The 22,998-nt window shown below is 47.9% G+C and overlaps 8 protein-coding genes and 1 non-coding gene across 9 annotated transcripts; 5 read left to right on the forward strand and 4 right to left on the reverse strand.

Annotated features, from left to right (window-relative positions):
- Positions 1–532: 532 nt before the first annotated feature.
- BX661DRAFT_169402 (uncharacterized protein) lies at positions 533–3,095 on the reverse strand (the record flags this gene model as incomplete). Its single annotated transcript, XM_051533515.1, has 2 exons — positions 533–2,097; positions 2,414–3,095. The coding sequence occupies 2 exons, from the start codon at positions 3,093–3,095 to the stop codon at positions 533–535; spliced, it is 2,247 nt and encodes a 748-aa protein (XP_051393970.1).
- A 1,335-nt stretch (positions 3,096–4,430) lies between these two features.
- BX661DRAFT_140513 (glycoside hydrolase) lies at positions 4,431–5,963 on the reverse strand (the record flags this gene model as incomplete). Its single annotated transcript, XM_051532847.1, has 1 exon — positions 4,431–5,963. The coding sequence occupies one exon, from the start codon at positions 5,961–5,963 to the stop codon at positions 4,431–4,433; it is 1,533 nt and encodes a 510-aa protein (XP_051393971.1).
- Positions 5,964–6,499: 536 nt separating this feature from the next.
- BX661DRAFT_178670 (uncharacterized protein) lies at positions 6,500–6,969 on the forward strand. The gene has a single exon (XM_051534983.1). The coding sequence runs from the start codon at positions 6,518–6,520 to the stop codon at positions 6,686–6,688; it is 171 nt and encodes a 56-aa protein (XP_051393972.1). The 5' UTR covers positions 6,500–6,517; the 3' UTR covers positions 6,689–6,969.
- A 1-nt stretch (position 6,970) lies between these two features.
- On the reverse strand, positions 6,971–8,111 carry BX661DRAFT_178672 (retrieval of early ER protein Rer1). Its single transcript, XM_051534984.1, has 2 exons — positions 7,836–8,111; positions 6,971–7,689 (listed from the first exon to the last, which is right to left on the reverse strand). Exons 1-2 carry the CDS (start codon positions 7,908–7,910, stop codon positions 7,177–7,179), a joined length of 588 nt encoding a protein of 195 aa, XP_051393973.1. The 5' UTR covers positions 7,911–8,111; the 3' UTR covers positions 6,971–7,176.
- Positions 8,112–8,425: 314 nt separating this feature from the next.
- On the forward strand, positions 8,426–11,226 carry BX661DRAFT_178673 (threonyl-tRNA synthetase). The gene is made up of 3 exons (XM_051534985.1): positions 8,426–8,471; positions 8,626–8,836; positions 9,065–11,226. Exons 2-3 carry the CDS (start codon positions 8,626–8,628, stop codon positions 11,059–11,061), a joined length of 2,208 nt encoding a protein of 735 aa, XP_051393974.1. The 5' UTR covers positions 8,426–8,471; the 3' UTR covers positions 11,062–11,226.
- Positions 11,227–12,091: 865 nt separating this feature from the next.
- BX661DRAFT_140798 (uncharacterized protein) lies at positions 12,092–13,498 on the forward strand (the record flags this gene model as incomplete). Its single annotated transcript, XM_051532859.1, has 3 exons — positions 12,092–12,673; positions 12,812–13,195; positions 13,271–13,498. 3 exons carry the CDS (start codon positions 12,092–12,094, stop codon positions 13,496–13,498), a joined length of 1,194 nt encoding a protein of 397 aa, XP_051393975.1.
- Positions 13,499–13,690: 192 nt separating this feature from the next.
- On the forward strand, positions 13,691–15,214 carry BX661DRAFT_178676 (kinase-like domain-containing protein). The gene has a single exon (XM_051534986.1). The coding sequence runs from the start codon at positions 13,761–13,763 to the stop codon at positions 14,916–14,918; it is 1,158 nt and encodes a 385-aa protein (XP_051393976.1). The 5' UTR covers positions 13,691–13,760; the 3' UTR covers positions 14,919–15,214.
- A 913-nt stretch (positions 15,215–16,127) lies between these two features.
- BX661DRAFT_77313 (uncharacterized protein) lies at positions 16,128–19,137 on the forward strand. Its single transcript, XM_051539476.1, has 4 exons — positions 16,128–16,252; positions 16,574–16,584; positions 16,730–16,861; positions 16,990–19,137. The coding sequence occupies exons 1-4, from the start codon at positions 16,240–16,242 to the stop codon at positions 19,105–19,107; spliced, it is 2,274 nt and encodes a 757-aa protein (XP_051393977.1). The 5' UTR covers positions 16,128–16,239; the 3' UTR covers positions 19,108–19,137.
- Positions 19,138–19,207: 70 nt separating this feature from the next.
- BX661DRAFT_t29 lies at positions 19,208–19,278 on the reverse strand. The gene has a single exon. It is a non-coding gene; the product is annotated as a tRNA-Gly (tRNA).
- Positions 19,279–22,998: the final 3,720 nt, after the last annotated feature.

Genomic DNA, 22,998 nt, shown 5'->3' on the forward strand with positions numbered 1-22,998 from the left:
CATCAAACCAAAAAAAGATCAATTAGTAAAATTAAAGGGATTGTTGCTGAATTGGGCACTGCTCACTTTGCAAACAAGTTAATCTCATTATTTGTAATGCTCCATTTTAAAGCGAGAAAAAAGTATGAGATGGTGCACAAAAGAACGGGAGAAAACCCTCTGTGTAACGCGCAATTGTCAGGCCCAAGGTACATGACAGCATAGACGCATGTAATATCACAATGTTGTGATATTACATGCAAGCAGGAATTTTATGTGAGCTTCTTTAGCTTTCTTATATTTTAAATTGAGTATATTCAAATGAACAGCAAAATATTTACAGCGAAGGATATATATAATATTGTCAGTGGCTGAGCTTAGCGACAAAGCCTCTCGCATCAACCATTAATCTACATACAAATGCTCAGTGGAGAGATCTTAATCACTTATTTTTAAAACAACAATATTTGCGGCTGTGTCCAACATATGGAATATACACATAAATAAATGAAATTGATATAAAAGTATTATTAAGCTATTTTGAAAACATACGTTACGAGGGATTGCGTGATGTGGCAGCTGCCAGCCCGCTCGACACAAACTGCTCAGCAGTCTGATACGTGTCGATGCTGCTATTGCCTAAATTAATCGACCTTGACGAATTACTCGGAGCAAACTCGCCATAACTAAAATTGGGCGGGCGCGGAAACCCCAATGGCACTGCCGGAATTTCAGTGGCATCCATGCGAGTAACACCGGTGTCTGTACCGGGCGCTATGTATGTGCCGCCAGTGCCCATCGAGCTGCGATTCGACATTATCGGATACCCATTTAGGCTTGGACCATTATTGGATGACGGGAATGTGGGCACCGAGATGTTTAGATCACCGGGTCGCGGGTAGTTTGGGCTGGCCAGGCCGACGTGGACAACGTGATTGACGCTAAACGACTGTGGCCGGTTCTTTTTGGCCTGGGACACTGGCGTGGCTGTTTTTTCTCGCGTGCCCCCAAATGGTGCAACGACCAGGCGCTTGAAAAATCCCAAAGCCTCGTTTTCGCTGCTGCTGCTGCTGCTACTGCCGCTGCTGCTGAGAGCGATTGCGCTGGTGTTGTCGCCAGCTAGAGTGAACGCACCTATGAGCCGATCCAGCAGGGCTTTTCCGCGGGAATTGTTCTGGATTTTTCCCAAATCGCCCATAGACAGGTTTACGTTGTCGTCCATTGCTGTGCGCGTCCCCTGGTGTTTGTGCGACAATTGTGCAAGGCCTGCATTTGCCGCTGGCCCCCGCGAGTCCGAAATATTACTCATCCGGCTGACATTTACGCTGCCAATCGCTGGCGGGGCCTCGAGGCTTCCACGCATAGACATGCCGCCAAGCAGCGAGGCATGCGGCGATCTTATGGCAGCCCTTGACGGCGCCCGGACATTATCTATGCTCGTGGTCTTTGATTCCGGCAGCACCGACCATTGCGCAGGCAAGGACGCAGGCAAACTGTCCATGACGCACATCAACGGGAAAGTTCCCTCGCACCCGGTGGTCAAATTCTTGCCGACCACCCATCCATCGTCAAAGGCCATTTGCAGCGTAACAATGTCGCCCTTTTGTAGCGAAATCTCATCGTCACGGCGGGCAAAAAAGTGCCTGACAACTTGGCGCGGCTTACCCACCGTGGTGATAAAGCAGTCGACAAAATCGGCTGCGGCCTTTTCCGATGCACCCTCGCCGGTCTGCGATGCCAGGGTGGTGTCGTCACGCCCGGTACCAAAGAAGCCGCGCTTGGATGAGGCACCGCCACTGCTGCTGCCACGGATACTGTGGCCCATGACAATGGCTGCTATAAGCATGAGGAGGAAGATACCGACGGTTATGCTGAGTACGATTGCCACTATGCGGAACACCCGCTCCTGGCGCGACTGCTTTGCTAGCTCGGCTATTAGGCCTCTGTTGGACTCACGGTCAATGTTTGGCGTGGCCAAATCGTGCTTATCCTTGAGCTCGGTCGAGTCGGTCATAGTCGTGGTGGCGGGGGTTACGGTCACGCCGACTGAAGCGCATGTGTCTACGTAGTCGGAGGCAAAATTGCAGTACTTGCACCAGTCTTCAACCCGCTGGAACCCTATTATTTGTTTTATTTTGCGCAAGCAAGCAATTCGGATAAAAGTAAATAAAAGTTAGTAATGTTTTTTTATAAAACGGTTTTAGTGCTTAATGTCGACAACGTTGGACCTTCTTGGAAGTGGGGGAAGGCTATCAACAAACGATTCAAGAAAATCGAGGGACGCTCACAACAACGATGCAGTAAAATCACAAATGTCCTACTCCCCCCAAGCGCAAATGCGATAAGCACGCACGCTAAAACAATAAGCGGGTCTTCTCAAAAATAATCGCAGTAAACGCGCATACACACAAAAAAATTAGACAAATAAACTTACCACACGTTCTAAGCTCATTATCATCGCCATCAATGCATCGTCCCTCCGCGCCATTATACGCACTGGACTGGCACTTTGTGCGCAATGAAGCCAGCGAGGACTCGCGAATAATACCCTTGTCAGCCTGACACAGTGTATTATTGGTGATAATCGTATGCAAGCTGTCGACCCACGAGTTACAAGTGCCCTGGCAAAGCGGTGTAGGTGCATCCGGCCGAACACCAATATTTGAAGAAGCAACCACCTCTGCCAGCTGGAACATCGGATCTCTGTCGGCAGCTCTACGTTTCTTTTTGCTTCCGCCGTAGCAGTCTCTGACATTGTCCTCGCTAAAAAGCAAGTCCGCGCAAATCATACTGCGGTGGTACCGCACAACCGCCATGCCGTGGTCAGTGTTAAATCCACCGAGATTGTCCAGCCCAGGACACCGAAAAACTGACTGAAACTCATCAAGGTTGGCCTGGCCGTTAATATAGTCGCTCAGCGCCTTGTCGAATGCGCCAATATCGTCTTTTGGATACCATGAAAATCGGCTGGTGGCATTGGTGCTGATATACTCGCGGGAGAATCCTGGGCATCCTTGTGACTGCTTAAGCGAAATGCACGCTGCAGATATACTGGACATGTGTGCCAACATGGCAAGGGAAAGAGCCAATAAAAGCCGATGTGTTAAGGCAAGCATATTGATGAGTTGGTATGTGCGTGTATGTGAAAGTGAGTTGTTGAGACGTATTTGTAAACGAGAAAATGTTGTAGGTGTCAACTAAACAGGCGCGTGGTAAAAAAGAAACGCGAGCAAGAAAAATGGGCAAATTCGTTAAATAAAATGGAAATTTGGTGGCCACAGATACTTAAAGAGAAAAATGTACAAGAAAGGTGATAAATGAGCTGTAGTGCGGGTGCGAACAACCAGCCAGAAAATGGAGATATTATTATGTGAGTGAATGAGAATATCAACGATAAACTGTTTTAGAATGCTTTGAAATAACAAAAGAACAATGCTTGCATAAATTTTAAAAAAATTGTCCCGAGTGGTGAGCTAAAATAAAACCAAATGTATAGTGAGTGCGAAAAAAGGACCAGATTTAAGAATTGAGTGTAAATAAAGTTGATTAAAAGAGCCGTGTATTTCTGAATCAAGGTGTAGAACAATGGCCTCTAGAGCTGCTTAGAGCGTTAAGAGAAGTGAAGATAAAAAACCAACCCCTATTTTAGTGAACGTGAAAATACAGTTTAAGAAATAAAATTGTTGAAAAAATAGGCAGGGAAAATGGAAAACGGAAATTGATAAATATTAAACTCGGGTGGCGACGGTAACCATTTAAAGGAACAAGGCCATATCGAGGGATACTAGAACTAAAGATCAAGGACATATTTTTTAGTCACCGAGTATAGTGCATATCTGACTTTGATATTCGGTCTGAATGCGGACGTTTTTTCAAAATGGTCTTGACGATTGTTTGTTTGCTATTAAAAATTTGTTATTTTTATTTTAGGGAAGCAGTATAGTGCTGTTTTGCAACACATGTTTTGGTAATTCCGCTAAATAAAAAGCCGAGAGTAACTAAATAATAGAAAACGTTTTTTGTTTAAATGTACAGGCTGCGTCTTATTAGCCAAGGTGGCTTAACGCAAAGAGTTGTTTTGAATTTTAAGTTTACACTGGCTATTGTCAATAGTAAGGCTGTTATCAAGGTTTTTTTGGCTGAGTAGTAATGCCAATCACCAACAAAAACATGAATTCAAGGCTGGCAACTGTTTTACATTTTATTTTTCTGTTGTTATTATTATTGTGATTGGGACATATCACCTACTGCGCCGGCCAACGCTTTATTTTGTATTTACATTTTTTATCCCCTATCAAAATTTTTAACATAATCATAAACAAAAAAGGTTACAACGTCATGTTTTTTGTGCGGTCTCAAAACAAGCACTGTAGTCAATGATGTAATGTAGTGTTATATTTAATGTAAGGATAATCGAGAAATGTAAAATAATATACTGTCATGAGCAACCGTTAACTCATTATTTTGAATGGATGTGCCTCAGTGTTGAAGACGTAGTCGTCAAGAGAGTAGTAGTTGACAGGCGAGAACAACAGATACAGATACTTCAGTGTCTCTGCCAAAAAGAAAGACTCCATAGAGTCAGTCAGCATCTCATTGCGCTTGGTCGATGTGACATCGTGGTATGCCGAATACGCTGAGCTCGTTTTGGTCCATTTTTCAATGTCCAAGAATATCTGCCATCCCCACTCCTTGTAGATCTTATCGCCGGTAATGCGATACATAATCATCAGGCTCTCGACGGTCTCCGGCCGCAGTATATAACTCCTGTCGTTGCCGAAATAAAAGCCGTCGCCCTGCTCGGCAATCGTTGCGGTGTCGAGATCCACCGTGGCAAAGTCATCAGTGCCTTTGCCCGTAAGACCCTTGCCGCTTTCGTCCCTAAACAACACGTACTCAGCGCTGAGACCAGTCTTTGTTTTGTTGTACATCTGGAAGCAGGTGTATGTCAGCTTCTTGGCCAACTCCAGGTCGTCAGGGCGGTCCAAAGTCTTGCTCCCTAGTGCGAGCATTCCAGGTACAAAGCACGTGAGATGCTGGAACTTTGGGCTGAACCGAGTGGCCGACGAATCCAGATCACCGACGTAGTACATGTCGGGGTCAAAAACCGACTTCTTAACCATCTTCTCCTTCATCGCGTCAATGGACTCCTCGTACATGCGCGAATACTGGCTGTGGGTTCCGCGACTGTATATATGCTGCTTGAGCATGTACTCGTACCAGCTGTCGCCCATCCCGCCAAAGGTGATCTGGCCACTGTTCATCTTGCCAGTTCCAATGTCAATCCAAATCGGATATAAGCCCCTGTGCGGCTTCTCGGCCTTGTCCAGAATGTCAACCACGCGCTGTGCGGTCTTGTGGTAGATGGGATTCCCAGTGAGCTCTGAGAGCTTCCAGTACTCGAGCTGCACAGTGCCAGCCTCTGCAATACACACGCGGTTGGAGGGAGCGGCCCGGCCGGCATTGACGTCTACTCGGGAATATGGAATACCGGTCGATGAGTTGAATGCTGGCAGCAGCGCGTCGCCCACCTGCTTTGCCTTCTCGAGCAATCTCCGGTCGAGGCTCATCTCGTAGGCAGACAGCAGGCCGGCCAGCGACCGGATGATCATCTCAAAAAACGGCGTCGTGAATCCATCCTGCGCATGCGAGAAATCCACGCCGGCAACATGCGTGACTGCCTGCCTAAACTCCTCGTACAACTCCATTATATGCAAGGTATCCAGAGAGTCGATCAAAGTGACACCCCAGCCGCCCCACTTGTCGTTACTCATGTTGCTCACAGGCTGCAGTTCATCGTGGCCAAACGCATACTTGCTGTATCCATCCCAGGCGTGCTTCATCGCGGCCCGTACAGCCTGTCGCCGCACTTTGTCTGTGTCCCCTGTGTCGTTGTTTTTGTCGACCTTGGACTTGATTGTCACTTGCGGGCCGCGCAGGAGGTCGAATGGGTCGACTACTTCTATAATGATGCGCGAGGCCATGGCCCCACAGATTGTCAGTGCCAACAAACTAAATACCACCCGGCTCGTGCGGTCCAGTCGGTACCATTTGGCCGCCAGGCGTCGCCACAGCGAGCGCTTGCCGTACAATAGCGGCTGGCTGTCGCGCATCTCCGAGGAATGTCTAGAGCTGTATGCCATGACCAAAAAAACTAAAGAAAGAATATTAAAAATAAGGAAGACCAGATGAATTAAACAGGACTGTGTGGAAACTTGAAACAAAACCCGGGCTCGCCAATGACCACGTTGTGTGGTATCAATGACCGTAGAAAAATATATCAGCGTCGATTGATCAGTATTCGCGGGAATGTAGAGAATGGGCCAAATATTGATTTTAAAAAAGTACAATACGAAACGATATATATAACAAAAATAACAAAAATAAGACGGAGGGAAGGACAGTAGTTCAAAATGGAATCCCTTCCACCATTTATGTGATTTTCCGAGAGAACAATTCAGGCATTGTAAAGCGTCGCCATAATAAGTATATAAGCGAACATACACAGCAATATGACCAAAACGACACCACGCGCGCTATGGCCAAGGTCTCAAAAAGGAAAGCACAGCTTTGTCAAAATATATTCACGTGGTTTATTTGCTTTTATTGCGTACACATGATGGCGGCCATTCAAGCGCCCTTCAATTGTATATTTCGCAGCCACAATGCGCACCATCAAGCAATTTGTTTTTCATGTGTGGTGCCTTGAGATACAATATGCACGCACGAACAATGCATGCCTCATTGCTGATAAGTTTCCAGATGAAGTCATCGTTCGTCGAATAATGGTGGGCTGAATCTCAAGATTTCAAAACCGAAGTATCTTTCTCCCTCCCTGTTGTTTTTTTACCCAATAGGCTGGCCAGTTAGTAAGTGGGGAGGGTAAAAAAATATAGTACACATTGAATTGTACGAAACTCACGAACGTGGGAGCCGAATGTCATCGCAGTGAGGTAAGGAAGCGCACGCGGCGGCAGGCTAAGCGCTTCCTCCTGTCACAAGACCAATATATAGCAATTAGTGCAGTTGAAAATAACAAGTAAACTCCGGTAGGCGTTTGATTATTTTTTAAAGTAAAGCAAAAAATAGACGAAATGCACTTGTGTTGCAAGCAGATAAATATATGTTCAAACAGATTATAAACTTTTTTGGGTTTGACGAGGCGCGCAATGGGGATACACAAAAACAAGAACCAGTCTACTTTCCGCGGCTGTAGCGCTGCTTGCCAAAGTTGGCGAATGGCACATAGCGGTGCTTGACCATATGCTCGATCTGGCGCCTCATGGTGATGACAAACAAGAAGACCCAATAGAAAAGCAGAATGGGCCAGTAAACAGGGACGTCCAGGAACGCAAAAAACGAGCAGACTAGCGAAATCAATACAGCCTTGGTCGAGTTGTACCAAAACTTGAACTCGGGCAGACGGCGAATAAAAGGCCTGAACTCGTCGTCATTCCTCGTCGGGAGCAGACCGGGTCCAGACTCATCGGCGGCCTCGGCCTCCTCGATCTCCTCTGCCATTTCAGGGTCGATTTTCGGTGTTAGGAACGCCAAGAACAGATTGAGCATGTATATGCCGAGCGCGTAACAGATAATAAACCATCCCTGTGCTAAAACTATTCGAAGCATGAACGCCAGCAGTAGTGTGCCAAAAAGAGTCCACCGCGCGCCAGTGTGTGGCGTGCTTCTGTCCAAGAGGGTCTGGTAATTCTACATTGTCAAAGTGGGAGTTCAAATTGGGAGTGCAGCACGTTTAGCAAGTTGTATGGAGAAAAAACTAGAGCTGGAATGTATTTACAGCCGAAATGCTCCTGACTGTCGCCTTTTTCGAACACAGGAAATAGACAGAGACTTACAACTAAGATATTCCCAAAGAAACCGTTGGCGCGGGAGCTCAATGCCTGCGAGCCAGCAAAGGAATCGTCCATCATCTTGCTTGTGAATTAGACTGGAGTTGGAATGTGTGTATATATAACCCGGAATGAATAAGGTACCACTCGCGCAAAAAAAGAAATGAACGATAATATAAAACAGATAATTGCAGTCCAAATTGTAAGAAAAAGGAAGTGGAAATATCGAATTAACAGCTGCACGACGCCTTTAATTGTAAAGCAAAAAAGCACTAAAGACATGGAATCCACAATGGCGCTAAATGCGCCTTTGCATCGAAACCTTTGCCACTTAAATTTTGGCGCTTTGTCATGCCAAGCTTGGCAGCTTGAAAGCGGGCGAATGGCGTTGTGACATCAACTCAATACACGTGGCAAGGCTAAAAGGATTAATCGGACGCGACTATAGCTACTGCCAGCTCGGCTCGGCTTTTGCATTGATGAACCGTGGCAAAACTCCCTCGCTTCCAAAATGCAGCACTTTGGAAACAAGGAAATAGACCGTTTTGAAAAAAACAGGGTGATCGGTTTTATTTTTTTTGCCTTTTCTTTGTCTTTAAATATTCAAATTTACAACATAATATTCTAACTAGATAAATAAAGGTAAATGCACGCACACACGCACCGGTGTTTTGATCGCAGACGCACTTTATCTTATTGGTACACTCAACAAACTACAAACCACAAACGACACAGCACATTGCAAGCTAAATTCGAAAATTATTGCTATATTTTTGTGCGCTGCTTTTGCGTGTAGATGTCCAGCCTCGAGGATAAAACTGCAAAGATTGCACTCAACGACACTGACGCTACCCCGGCCCCGGCCCCAGCCCCGACCAAGGTGAGCAAGCCGAAGAAGGCTAAGCCCGGAAACGCAGCCACTCCTCAGGCCGACCGCCCCGAGTTCATTGAGCACCGCAACCGCATCTTTGACGAGCTGTTCCAGAAACAAAAGGACGAAATTGCCCGTAAGTACAACCTTGACTTGACCTAAAAAATGAGCATGGGAAGAAATAATTTTGATGCTGCTTGCCGAGTTTCGATTTGTGAATCATCAAAACAAAAAAGCAGCAGCATTTAAACGGTATGATTTCCCAGATGCATAGCTGCAGCTTGCACGCAAGCCAACACTCAGAGAGCATATCCTAAATTTTAAATTCTGCAAACTTTCCTGCACTAATACGCTGCCCTTGTAGAGAAGCCGCGTGAGAAGATCACAATCACCCTGCCCGACAACACGGAGCGCGAGGGCACCTCATGGGAGACCACTCCGATGAACATTGCCAACGCCATCTCCAAGTCGCTGGCCAAGCGCCTGGTCATTGCCAAGGTCAACGGCCAGCTGTGGGACACATTGCGCCCCTTAGAGTCGAGCGCCAAGCTCGAGTTGCTTGACTTTGAGACTGAAGAAGGAAAGCAGGTGTTCTGGCACTCCAGCGCCCACGTTCTGGGCGAGGCGTGCGAGCTGCATTTTGGCTGCCACCTTTGCAACGGTCCCCCTGTTGATGACGGTTTCTACTACGATATCGCCGTCCCTGAGGATTTTGGCCGCAGCGTCTCGCAGGCCGATTTTGCTCCCCTGGAGACTCTTGCCAACAAGGCCATCAAGGAGAAGCAGCCCTTTGAGCGCCTCGTGATGACCAAGGAGGACCTGCTGCGCATGTTCTCGTACAACAAGTACAAGGTGCAGCTGATCGACTCCAAGGTTCCCGACAACACGTCGACCACCGTCTACCGCTGCGGCCCGCTCATCGATCTGTGCCGTGGCCCCCATGTGCCCAGCACTGGAAACATTACCTCGTTTGCCGTCATGAAGAACTCGGCGTCATACTTCCTCGGTGATGCCAACAACGACTCGCTGCAGCGCATCTACGGTGTGTCGTTCCCCGACAAGAAGCAGATGACCGAATACAAGCAATTCCTTGAGGAGGCTGCCAAGCGCGACCACCGCAAGATCGGTCAGCAGCAGGAGCTCTTCTTCTTCAATGATCTCAGCCCCGGATCCGCGTTCATGATGCCGCACGGAACACGCATCTACAACAAACTGATAGACTTCATCCGCAACATGTATTGGGATCGCGGCTTTGAGGAGGTCTTGACTCCCAACATGTTCAGCACAAAGCTGTGGAAGCAGTCGGGTCACTGGGACAATTACCAAGAGGCCATGTTCAACTTGGACGTTGACAAGGAGCAGTTTGCACTCAAGCCAATGAACTGCCCCGGCCACTGCCTGATGTTCGGCATACGTGATCGCTCGTACCGCGAGCTGCCCATCCGCTTTGCTGACTTTGGTGTTCTGCACCGTAACGAGGCTTCGGGCGCCCTTTCTGGCCTCACCCGTGTGCGCCGCTTCCAGCAGGATGACGCACACATTTTCTGCACTCAGGACCAGGTCAAGAGCGAGATTATCGATGCTCTTGCCTTCCTCAAGGACGTGTACAGCATATTCGGCTTCACCTTCAAGCTGGCCCTGTCGACTCGCCCGGATAAGTACCTCGGTGAGGTTTCCGTCTGGGACTACGCCGAGAAGCAGCTCGCACTGGCGCTGGATAACTTTGGTTCGCCGTGGACTTTCAAGCACGGAGACGGTGCTTTCTACGGCCCCAAGATCGATATCACCATCAGCGATGCCCTCAAGCGCAACCATCAGTGTGCGACTATCCAGCTTGACTTCCAACTGCCGCAGAGATTCAAACTGCAGTTCCGCGCGCCCAACACCGAGGGTGAGGAGACGGCTGCCACTGACCTTGAGCTGGGCGCCGACTACCAGCGCCCCGTCATCATTCACCGTGCTATTCTGGGCTCGATCGAGCGCATCATGGGTATTCTGATTGAGAACTTTGCCGGCAAGTGGCCCCTGTGGCTGTCGCCGCGCCAGGTAATTGTCGTCCCAGTCACCGGTGTCGTGTTCGAGTACGCGCAGGCCGTGAAGCAGAGACTGCACAAGGCTGGCTTCTATGCCGACGTCGACCTGGGAGGCGAGACGTTCAACAAGAAGATCCGCAATGCCGAGATTGCGCAGTACAACTTTATCTGCGTCGTCGGTGCGCAGGAGATGGAGGAGGACAGTGTCAACGTGCGCTGCCGTGATAACGCTGACTCGAAGGCCAAGGGCCAGACCATCCCTGTCAACGAGTTCATCGAGAAGATCACTGCCATCAATTCCGCCAAGTTGCTCGAGGCCAACCTGTAAGAGAGACCTGCTGTTACTGTCATTGTGTTCATTCAAATAAATATTTTATTGTGAAAATATTTTATTACTCGCCCTCGTCCTATCAAATCCGCCCGTTTTTTTAAACATTTGCGCCAAGATTTTGAAAAAATGCGCAGCAAAATTTTATGTTCTGTTTTGAGTCCATCCATCACAACTTTTCTACAATTACAATCCGAGAAATAAATCTTTTTTCCATTACTTTATTTTTCCATTCCATTTTCTCACTTTTCCTCCCTTTCATTTGGGTATTAAAAGTATTGAAAGTATAAAAACTCAAAAAGTACTCATAGACATGGACGCTAACGATCGTGGGCGCGGAAATGGTGGTGGTAGATCTGGCGGCGCAGGAGGAGGAGGAGCCAGCGGCAACACCATCAAGGGTCCGCACTCGGCGCTCACTGACTATCTCCAGGAACTGGGTGTCAGCGAACATTTTCGCGAGAGGCGGCGCGCAGAAGCCGCAGAGCGCGCCCAACAATTGCTGGGGCAGCAAGAGAGGGCCCCCGCAGGCAACACAACTGAACAGAGTGCTGACGCTGCGGTAGCTGCCGATTTGCAAAACGAAGAGAACGCAGCTGTGGAAGCAGACGTGGGCACCAGCAGCAGGCCGATGCGCACCCGAGCGAGGGCCACCACCGCGGTGGCTGTTCCTTCTGCCGAGCCGGCTGTCGAGATGGTCACTCTGGATCTGGAGGAGTCTCCGGCGGTAAATGTGAAGAAGGGCAAGAAGGGCAAGGGCAAGAGAAAGAAGGTCGACGACTCTGACGACGAAGCCGACTACAACGATGGCCTGAACAAAAGCTCAGCGCGCAAAGGTGGTCGCATGAAGTCTTGTGAGATCTGCGGAAAGCGCTTCTTGCTGCGCGGCGAGCACGACGAGACAGAGAAACTCCTCTGCGTGATGTGCCGCAAGTCTGTCGACAAGTCGTTCGGCGAGAAGGGCGCTGTGGCAAAGCGTGCGCACGAGACGCTGGCTTCTGCTGGCCCGGCTAAGCCCCAGAAACGGAAGATGAAGAAGACGGCTGATGGGCTGCTGGAGTACGAACCCGGCCTTCCCTCGCTGCAGGACCTGTGCGTGCGGGCGATTGCCAAGCATCTGGATCAGGTCGACTCGTTTGGTGATATTTCTGCCCAGAGCTTGAACAGGCTCTGTCGGATCATCAGCAAGATGCGCGTTCTGGATGAGAGCACCCTTAGCTTGTTCTTGGGCGCCGAAAAGAACGCGGTAACGCTGTATGACTGTACGAAAATATCGCGCAGCGGCCTTCAGCGCATAGTCAATGAGTGCCCGCAGATTCAGGCGCTCGATCTTGAGTACTGCGGCCGCTTGGATAGCTCTGGCCTGATTGACTTTGGGTCTCGCTTGCCCTTTTTGACATCCTTGCGTATTGAGGGCGCATTCCTGGTCAAAGATAGTGCCTGGGCCATGCTGTTCCGCACATGTGCGCGGCGGCTGACGTCGCTCAAAGTGCGCTTTGTTGGGTTCGGCCCGGTAGCCACACGGGCGCTGGCCATCCACTGCACGCAGCTGGTCGAGCTGCGCATCTCGGAGTGCATTGACTTTGATGATGACTGCCTGGCCATCCTGGCCGTCCCGATTACGGACTACGAGGAGGAGGAGCAGGAGACCGAGCGTGTGTTGCGCCTGTTGAACGAGCGCAGCAAGAAGGGCAAAGCGGCGTCCGTCGGGTCGCCCAAGGACTACACGGGCCCGATACCATCGTGGCAGCCGCTGAGCTGCTTGCAGTCCCTGGATCTGGCGCGTCCGCACAAACCGATGAGCAGCCAAACGACTGCGCGAGTCATCCGCACTGTCGGGTCGCAGCTGCGCGTCCTGGATCTGTCAGGATTCAAGGACATTGATGATAGCTTTTTACTGAATGCTCTGGACGCGAACTGCCAGAACCTGCAGGAGTTGTATTTGAACGAGTGCAATGGAATTTCACCGGCCGCCATGGCCCAGTTTTTTGCCAGCCAGCGTGGAAAGGCCATGGTTGCCAACAAGGGATATAGGCGTGTGGGACTGGAGCGGTGTTACATGCTGACAGACAGCGTTATTCAAGAGCTGGTTCTGCACTCGGGCGCCACACTGACATGGCTGAACATCAACTCTGTCGACGACAATTTGTCCAATTACGGGCTGCTTGCGCTGGCGGGATCCATATACAACCGGACAACAGACCCTGAGTCTGGCACAAGCCAATATGTTTTGGCTGAGCAGACATCTGGGTGCGTGAACCTCGAGGAGCTCGACTTATCGTGGGTGCGATGCACAGCGGATGCTGTTCTCGAGGACGTTTTGGCAACGTGCAAGAAACTGGAGACCATCAAGGCGTATGGATGTCCGGATATCACTGCATTTGCGCCCAAGCGCCCGGGCTTGAGGTACATTGGCCGCGAGTGTGACACTCTGTAGAATATGCGTGAAAATAAACACGGGCTAAAATAAATTTGAAATGAGGCGCTTTTTTCGCTCAGAGCGGCTTTTTTGACATGTGCCGATTTTCGCACAGGCGCGTCCTTTGCTGCACATCGGAGTAGTAATGGAGCCGCCACCCGAAGAATTAATATTCATTTTCTTTTCTTTTTCCTTCATTTAGCTTTATATACTCATATCTCTATATTTCCATTTTTGCTTGTTCTACACCTCTACAACATTACTATTAGCAACACACAAGATGAGCACCCCCAGAGATAAGCATAACTCGCCAGTGCCCTCGACACTTCTTGGCGAAGTGCGCAGCGGCCACGAGCTGGACATCCAAAAGCTCGAGTTATTTTTGAAACAAATCAAACAGGATGTTTTGCCCCCATTATCAGTCAAGCAGTTCAACGTTGGGCAGAGCAACCCGACGTATCTGATTACGGATTCGGCAGGCAAGAATTATGTTTTACGCAAAAAGCCCGCCGGCCAGCTGCTGTCCAAAACGGCCCATGCTGTCGAGCGCGAGTACCGGGTACTGCATGCTCTGGGACAGCACACGCAGGTGCCAGTGCCTAAAGTGTACGCCCTATGCGAGGACACCAGCGTGCTAGGCACGCCGTTCTATCTGATGGAGTTTTTGGAAGGCCGCATTCATTCCGACGTGCGGCTGCCTAGGATTCAGCCGCAGGATCGGGTGTTGTACTGGGACGCGCTAGTCAATGTGCTGGCCAAGCTTCATCAGGTTGATTACCGGCAGATCGGACTGACCGGGTACGGGAAGCCAAGCGGGTACTATGAGCGGCAGATGCGCAGCCTGGCCAGGGTCTCTGCAGCTCAGGCAGCGGTTGTGGACTCGAAGGGTGGGAGTGTCGGCGCATTGCCGCGTCTGGACCATCTCATGCGCTGGTTTGCTGCTAACAAATGTACCGACGAGACCACCATAGTGCATGGCGATTTCAAGATGGACAATGTCGTGTGGCATCCAACTCAGCCAATAATCATTGGTATTCTCGATTGGGAGCTGTCAACGCTGGGAAACCCGCGGACGGACCTAGCCAATATGCTGCAGCCGCTTCTGGTTCCATTTTCTAGCAGTAATGCAGTGCACTCTATTTTAATCGGCTTAAATGGTGCACCTGCGGCAGAGGCCTCGCCCTCGGAGGAGAGACTGCTGCGGAGGTATTGTCGTTTGATGGGCCGCGAGTACCCGCTGGAAGGGTGGGAGTTTGCCAAAGTTTTTGGACTGTTTAGGAACACTGTTATTCAGCAGGGCGTGGCAGCAAGGGTGGCGACTGGCCAGGCCTCCTCTTCTTTTGCGCATTTAGTGGGGAACCTATTTTTGCAGACTATGGCCACGACCATGGGAATTGTCGACAAGCTAGACTCTAAGGCTCGCAAAAGCAAACTTTGAGTCTCTAGGCAGTGTGGGGAATATGTTAAAAAATGAAGCGTCATCATTTCGTTGTCCAGACCTTTGATTCATTTTTTAATATTTGCTGGACAAATGTATTTCTACTATTCAATATTAACTCACACATATGTAATTTAAAGATGGGCAGACCCAGCTTTTAATTCTAAAACAAGACATGTTTTTGCTGAACAATATTTAGAACACAATAAGGCGTGTAGAATCGCATAAAGAGCCTGCTAAACTTTTTTTTCGACTTTTGCCATCCTATTGCGTTATTGTATGCATTATAATGGAAAATAAAGAATAAATGACTTTGGAATTAATAAATTTTGACCTGGCCCTACTTTTTTGTTTCTTCTGTTTGGGTTGATTTATGAAATTCGAACGTAGTTGTTGAGGCAACAAAGAGGATGCATGCAAAAAGGAAATTTTAGACATCTGCTAGGCCACTATTTCACTTGAAAGATCGCCACACATAATAACGCCTGTCTCTGTTTATTGGGTCATATTTCTTTATCAAGCAGCGCAAAAAAAAGTTTGTTCACATCTTGTACTATTGCGACAACCTTTTTTAGTCGCATTGCACTCTTGGTTTTTCTCTTCATCGTTATTTGATTTTTTTGTTATTAAACTTTTTTACCGGTGCTTTAATATTTATTTTTTACATCCTTGTTGCTGATACCGAACTTCAACGCTCATTTTTTGATACACTTTGGCGCTCAAACCCAGGGATTATTCGATCTTCGCAAACCCTGTTACTAAAAATACGCAGCACAAAAAGCAAAAAACGACAAACACCCCTTTTCTTCCATCCAAAATACGAATACCTACACTCTTTCCATACTATAATTTCTTTATATAGCAATTTCTTCGTTTTTCTACGGTCGCTCTCAGAAACCCATCGATACCCGTTCTTTTTGGAAAGAGGGATAACCCAATCGGGCCGGCCAAGCAAAGGAAACAGAAGCAAAAAGGGAACACACTCGATCAACAATTCCTTGGCTCTTTCCCCCTTTCTCTCTTTCTCTTTTTCTTTCTTTCTGAGCTCTAAAATTATTTTAGAGGCAGCAATACCGAAATCGGCTGCTGAGAACATCCTCTGCTGTTATTTAATATTTAGTTTGGCGGCTTTTCCTGCGCTACATTTCTGCTCTTCTTTATCTTACCTTTCGCATTTTATTTTTCATCCCTCCCTCCCTCACTCACTCACTATCCCACTCCCTACATTTCATTACAATCATTCGCTTATTGTACACATACTCAAAAAAATTTGCATACACCACACCCACACATATTCAGACAAAAACAATATACAATTACAATGGGACCAACAGGTACGACATAGTGTGCATGTTCAGTCTCACTTGACCATTTACGCTCACAATTTTTCTCTGCGAGCGCGCAGTCGTTTTTCTTGCCATTGCTTATTTCAATGCAGATAAACTCCAGAGGGTGTGCAAAGTATACCTGCATATGCACCTCTCACACACGCATGTCTAAATGTGTTTGCTGCACTATCACTTAATCCAAAAAATACCAGATACTTATTGTTACTAATCTATTTTATACGTTGCTGTTGTTTCTTTTTCTTTTTTTTGCTATTGTTTTGGACGCCGAAATCACCAATACCTTTTATTGCAATCCGCTCGGAGTAGGCAACTTACAGGTACGTATTGCGCTGATTCGCAATCTGGCGACGCACCACTTGTGTGTAATATGTTTGTTTGTTTTTGCTTTTTTTACCATGGTAATTGTTTCTAACCCTTCTATTGCATTAAATGTGATTCTAAACATCTTTAACCTGTATATAGTACGTATACCGGTGGCGCATCGGACAATGGAGTACGCTCGCACCATGCATTGAGCACAACAGCCCGGCATTTGACGCAGACGGTCTGCGCTGGGTTTTTAAACTATTTAAAGGCCGCGCTCGCAACCCACAGGTACGCTTGCAATTTTTGCTTTTACAATGTATTGCTGTGCTTTGTAAATATTTTATTTGAAAACTTGCCAAATTATTTTACCCATTCTCACTAATTTGGGCATTGATGTTTTTTTTTTAAAAAAATAGGACTTGGCGCTTTACTTGTCGGTCCACGAGTCGACGACAGATCGGTTGCAGCAGCTGAGGAAAAAAGTGGATGTCTCATTTACTCTGGAAAACTTGCGCATGCGGGGACTCGACTACAACAAATATACAACGCCGATTACTGTTTGGGTGGACTCGGCATACAGCACATGGGGCGACGATAAGTTCATTGGGCTAACGGATATGGACTCGTTTATCCAGGATGACATGACATGCCTCGTAGTTCGTTTCCATGTGCGCGAGACCATACACGAAGGCCTGCCGCCCACAGCACAGCCATCCCCGGCGATTGCCGTATACATCCCCGAAAAAATAGCAGCGCCGTTCAACCAGCTACTAAAGTCGGCGCGATTCTCGGATATTCAGTTTGAGCTGCGCGACTCTTCCGCATTGATTCTGTCTCCGGGACCTAATAGCGGTCAGTATTCGCAGCAGGGACTTTTGTCGCCACGCAACAGCGGCGATTTCCAGAACGTGGGCCAGGACGCGCTGCGCATCAACTACAGCATCGACGAGATTCTAATGCACGGGCAACCGAGTCCGCCTAGCAGCTCTCCGGAAGGCGAATCTCGACCTCTGTGTATCACGCCGATGCCGGGAAACTGCTACCCGCGGGCGCTTCCCTACGCACAACGCCCACGAATTGGCACTGCCAAGCCCGATATCCAAACAATTGGGCCGCGGTACCACGCGCACAAGGCAATTCTGATGGAGATCTCCCCTGTTTTTGAGGCCATGTTTAGCAACGGCATGCGCGAAACATACGAAAAGGTTGTCGAAGTTTGGGACGTGACTCCACGGGCATTTGAGCGCATGCTAGAGTTTGCCTACACACATGTCTGTGACCTTGATCCTAAGGCAACCAAGTACGAAGACAGCGTGTCGGCCGAGGAAGTTGTTGAAACGCTCTTGTGCGCCGATCAGTTTGAAGTCAAGGAACTGCGCGAAATATGCTGGCGTAACCTGATGGCACGCCTGTCAACAGACACTGTGTGGGACATCTGGTCGATTGCCACGGACTTGGAGGCGGGAGAACAGCAGCGCTCATGCAAAAATTTTTGCTGTCGGCGCTTTACTGAGCTCTGTCATAGCCCGTCGACGATGTGGGCATCGGCGCATTTGCTGCGCGAAGTTCTTTCGAGCGATACACTGAATGTCGAGTCTGAGGAGCTTTTGTTCGAGACCGTAGTCAAGTGGACAAATTTCCGTGAAGACACCGACATCGATGTGCAATCGCCGAAATTCCCCAATGGCGGCAGATACAGCCCTGGTGTGGGCGCCACGCAAAAGATTGGGACGGGGAGACCAGCATCAGGCGCCAGCAGTGTGCTGTCGGCTGAGTGGCATATTACGAGGACCGGAAAAAATTCCGACGAGGCTGTGCTCAAATGCTACCGCTCGCCATCCAACCTTTCCCTCCTTCCTCCGCGATCACCCTGGGCAAACCTCAATCGCCGTGCGGCCGTTGCCAGCCCGCGTCGAAAACCCGAGCTCACTCGCGAAGGCTACACTAGTGCGCTGGACTCTAACGCTGGTCGACCCAGCTTGCTGGCTGAATCTGCCCCGTCGCCGACATCTGCCATCACACCTTCGCGCCTCTCTGTCGTTTCGGCTACCAGACTGTGCTCTTCGAGGGAGTTTTCCGAGCCGCTATCGGCATTGTCAGCCAATAGTAGCGCCTGGGGAAGCCTGTCTGAGCGCAAGGAGTTTCTTGGCTCCCTCTTGCCCTGCATTCGGTTTCCCATGATGGACAAGAACTTTTTGCTTCGGGTTGTTGAGCGGAATTCGGACATGATGGCTCTGCCTTTAATGAAAGATCTGCTCATCGAGGCGTACCGTTTCCACGCCTTCAACCCTCCTGCACCTCCACCTCCCACCATTCAGCATGCACTGCTGCAGAGACCTCACAGCAGCGCTCACCGCAGGTCATCTGAGGGATATGCCAAAATGGAGTACACTGCGCAGCTGCAGACTGCTCAGCCCCAATATGCCAAAATCATTCTGCCGCTGAATACCAACGATGAGCTTGCTCTCTCCCGCTCGCAGAGACGCAAGCAAGTCCACAAACTAGCCATTCAAAGTGTGAACTTTTCGAACTAATAACATATTTTTATTCAATTTTTAAACGGCAAAAAATTAGAGTAAATAGCTTTGGCTATGTGTAAAATCAGCAGCAGAAATTAACATTGAGCAAAATATGTGCATCCGCCGGGAATCGAACCCGGGTCTACCGCGTGGCAGGCGGCAATCATACCTCTGGACCACAGATGCTTTGATTGAATAATTTTTAAACAACTTAGAAACTGTTCTCTGACTTAAGTAGTAATTGTGCCTATTACAATCCTAGAATATATTTAATTTTAACTGAATTATTGAGTAAAAAATATTTCTTGTTATTGCTACCAATCACCGTTAACATTTAAAATGCTTTGCATTGATAACAGCTATATGCTTTGCAAGTGTTTAGTCGTTGGGCTTTTTTCTGCTGAGACTCTTGTGAACCTTTTTCATTTGGGACCGATAATGTAAAATAATGGGTGTCAAGAACATATGTTGTATATCTAACAACCTATAAAAATATGTGTCCTTGCAACATGTTCTCGTACTATATTTTTTTTTAATATTTTATGAGTGTTATTAAAATATTTACTGGAATTGTCAAGGCTACAATTTTTACCCAAAACCTTTAAAAAACCTTCAAACCATCTTGCAGTTACCAATTTATATGCATGCACTGATTGATTGCATATGGCAGGTTATTGTTAGCATGTATAATTGATTTAAAAAGAGAGTAGTTGGTATTGTTTAAACCAGAACTAAGTTTGGCAATAAAAAACATGCTGCTGAGCAGTCTGATGATATGGAAGTGGATGTTGAAGTTGAGAATCGTGAAACGAGTCTTCATCAACATGCTGATTGACAAGCCATAGATAGCACCATGTAGGATCAAATCAGGGGATATAATAATAACACACTGATATGCCTCCCCCATTTGAAAATGTATATCCATGGATGCGCACATGCAAAGATTATAATATTGACTTGCCAATTATGTATTCCGTTGGCAAGAACTGATTCTTCTGCGAGTAGACCAGTATCTTGGTAAGTCAATGTTGTGGTTTTCGTGTGTGTGCACTCACACGTGTGTATTGCAAAATGGGGAGCATATCTGAGCATTATTACTATGATACAAGGAATTGTGACTTGTCTCCGGCGATTGATTAATGAATCAATCGGTAGTTAATTCCCTACTTGGATATGTGGGAATTCATACGCACACATAAATACTAATGAATATGAACAGTGGAGGCTGTTCATCCCTTAGCTTTCTTTTAGGTCATTTGTTCAATATATATATTTTTAGCATAACAATTACTATGTCTCGCCAATTTACTCCTGTATAGTCCAATTAATTCCCTATCAATCGGCATGCAGATGGAGACTTGTTTCACGATTCTCAAACTCGATATCCACTTCCATATATTCGGGCTGCGCAACACCTATATTCTCGCTGCTTTTTCTATTAAACATAAGTTGCTGTTTTATTCACGCTTAAAAGTCTATTTATTGCTTACATTGTCACCCGTTGCTGCACCGTGCTTGACGCTCATATTGTGACATCAGAAATGGGGGCCGAGTCACGTGACAGCGCAGACGCGTAAAATATGTTTATGATATTTTACGCGTACGGCGAATTCTGAATAGTGAGCTCTTTAGCTCTTCCCGTAGTCTCATTTCTATTAATATATATTATAGCTAGTCCAAATCGCATTACATTTGGTAGCACCTCAAGTTCGAAAACCCGCGCTTCCTCATCAACGACTGACTGACCGACAGACAAACTGGTTAATATATATATATAAAAACAAAAAAAACAAAAAAACAAAAAAAAAAACAGTAACCATGACTGGAATGTCGCCATACGAATCGGCAATGAGATTCAGCCCGACACTGGCACCAGACGAGGACAACGCAGAGAAGGTGGCAATTGCCGTTGGACCCTGGGTGAGAGATACTGAGGAGCACTTTATCCACGCAAAGCTAGACGAGAGTGAGTGGGTATTTGTAGCCTCACACAAGATCCCAACAGACAAGAAAAACGAGTACCGCAGACACTGTACAGAACACAACAAGGACCACCGCGACTGGGGAACGTTCAAGGAGTTCCTGACAACTACATACTCGCGTGCAGTGTCATACTATGACACACTGCACAAATACTACCACCTACAACAGCCTGGGACATTAGAGACCTTAGAGGAGTTTGTGGTGCAATTCAAGTACCTCGCGGAAATTCTGGAATTCAAACTCTCAGACAGGCATGTGACCACGACCTTCCTCATGAAGCTACCACCAATGCTCAACCAGCAGATTCTGAGCGAATCGACAAGCTCGACAGTATACGAGATTGATGCACTGACTTCCCGTGCCAGAGCCTTCCTGCGCATTCATGGCCGTCATGATAATACAGCTATGAATGTGGATGCAATAATGGTGAATGCAGTGCAGACAGAAAGGAGACGCAGTGGCCTGCCGCCATTTGCAAGTGTCTCCAAGCAGTCGGGCTGTACCAAGGAGATGTTTGAGAAGTGGGCTGCCAACAACGTGTGCCTTGGGTGTGGCAGTGATGAACACAAGTGGCATCGCTGCCCTAAGAATACACACCCAAAAGCAAGAAGGGCATGAGTGGATGTGAGTCCTCTGCCCTTATCATCTCTGAAATTGCCGTTTGCCCCCCAAATAAAACCGCTATTAACAGACAAACCTCACCTGAGCCCCAACTGATTTTAAATGCAACTATAGACACCAAAGCCATCCGTGTGCTCATCGACAATGGATCACAAATTACCATCATCAACGAACAGACCCGCGACCGACTTAAACTGAAATCCGAACGACTACAACACAGCCAACCAATACAACTGGCCAATGGCGCACACTACAAGGACTGCACCGAGTCGTGCACAGTAACGCTGCGCCTCCTGAGCAACCTAACAATTACAGTACACTGCCTTGTTCTCCCAGTTTCCGAAGATATAATATTAGGAAATAATTGGCTAAAAAAACACAAGGCCACGATCCACAGCCACCTTGACAAGGTGACATTTGACTATGGCGGGAAAAGCTGGTCCATCCGGGGTAATGCAGAGCCTCGGACCGACGAGGACCAGCTGAAGCCTATGTCAATCAGTGCACTGAAAACTGCACGTGCAAACGACCAAATTGAGGAATGGGGATGGCTACGAATTACATTCCCTGACAACGATACCAATCCAGCAATCCATGTGGCAGCAACCACGACGACACAAGACAGGGCGCTACAGGAGCTACATGCCAGATACACCCAAGTCCTTGATCAGCCGCCCTCCAAACGACCACCACCAGGCGGCCCTGAGATGGAAATCCATGTACATGAGGGCACAGCACCTGTGACCAAGGCACCATACCGCCTGTCACATGCAGAGATGGATGAACTAGACCGACAAGTGACTGACTTACTTGCAAAGGGGTATATCCGCCCGTCATCTTCCCCATGGGGTGCACCAGTCCTCTTTGTCAAGAAAAAGGATGGATCAATGCGCCTGTGTGTTGACTACCGTGGCCTGAACGCAGTGACGATAAAAGATGCATTCCCAATGCCGCGTATAGACGATTTGCTTGACGACACCCGTGGCGCAAAAGTTTTCTCGAAAATCGATTTGGTACAGGCTTACCACCAGGTGCGAATTTGCAATGCAGACATCGCCAAAACTGCCTTCCGCACAAAACAAGGGTCATTTGAATTCACAGTTGTACCTTTCGGGCTGACAAATGCCCCTGCCGTCTTCCAACGTGTCATGAACCATGCGCTGCGCAACCTACTTGGCAAAACGTGCATCGTGTACCTAGACGACATCTTAGTCTTTTCAAAGAATGACGCCGACCATGCAAAAGATCTCGAGGATGTACTCGCCTGCCTCAAGGAGCACAACCTGCACACAAAACCCGAAA

Source organism: Kickxella alabastrina, assembly GCF_025024165.1.
Source record: "Kickxella alabastrina strain RSA 675 chromosome Unknown BX661scaffold_4, whole genome shotgun sequence".
In the NCBI taxonomy this organism is placed as follows: Eukaryota; Fungi; Kickxellomycota; class Kickxellomycetes; order Kickxellales; family Kickxellaceae; genus Kickxella; species Kickxella alabastrina.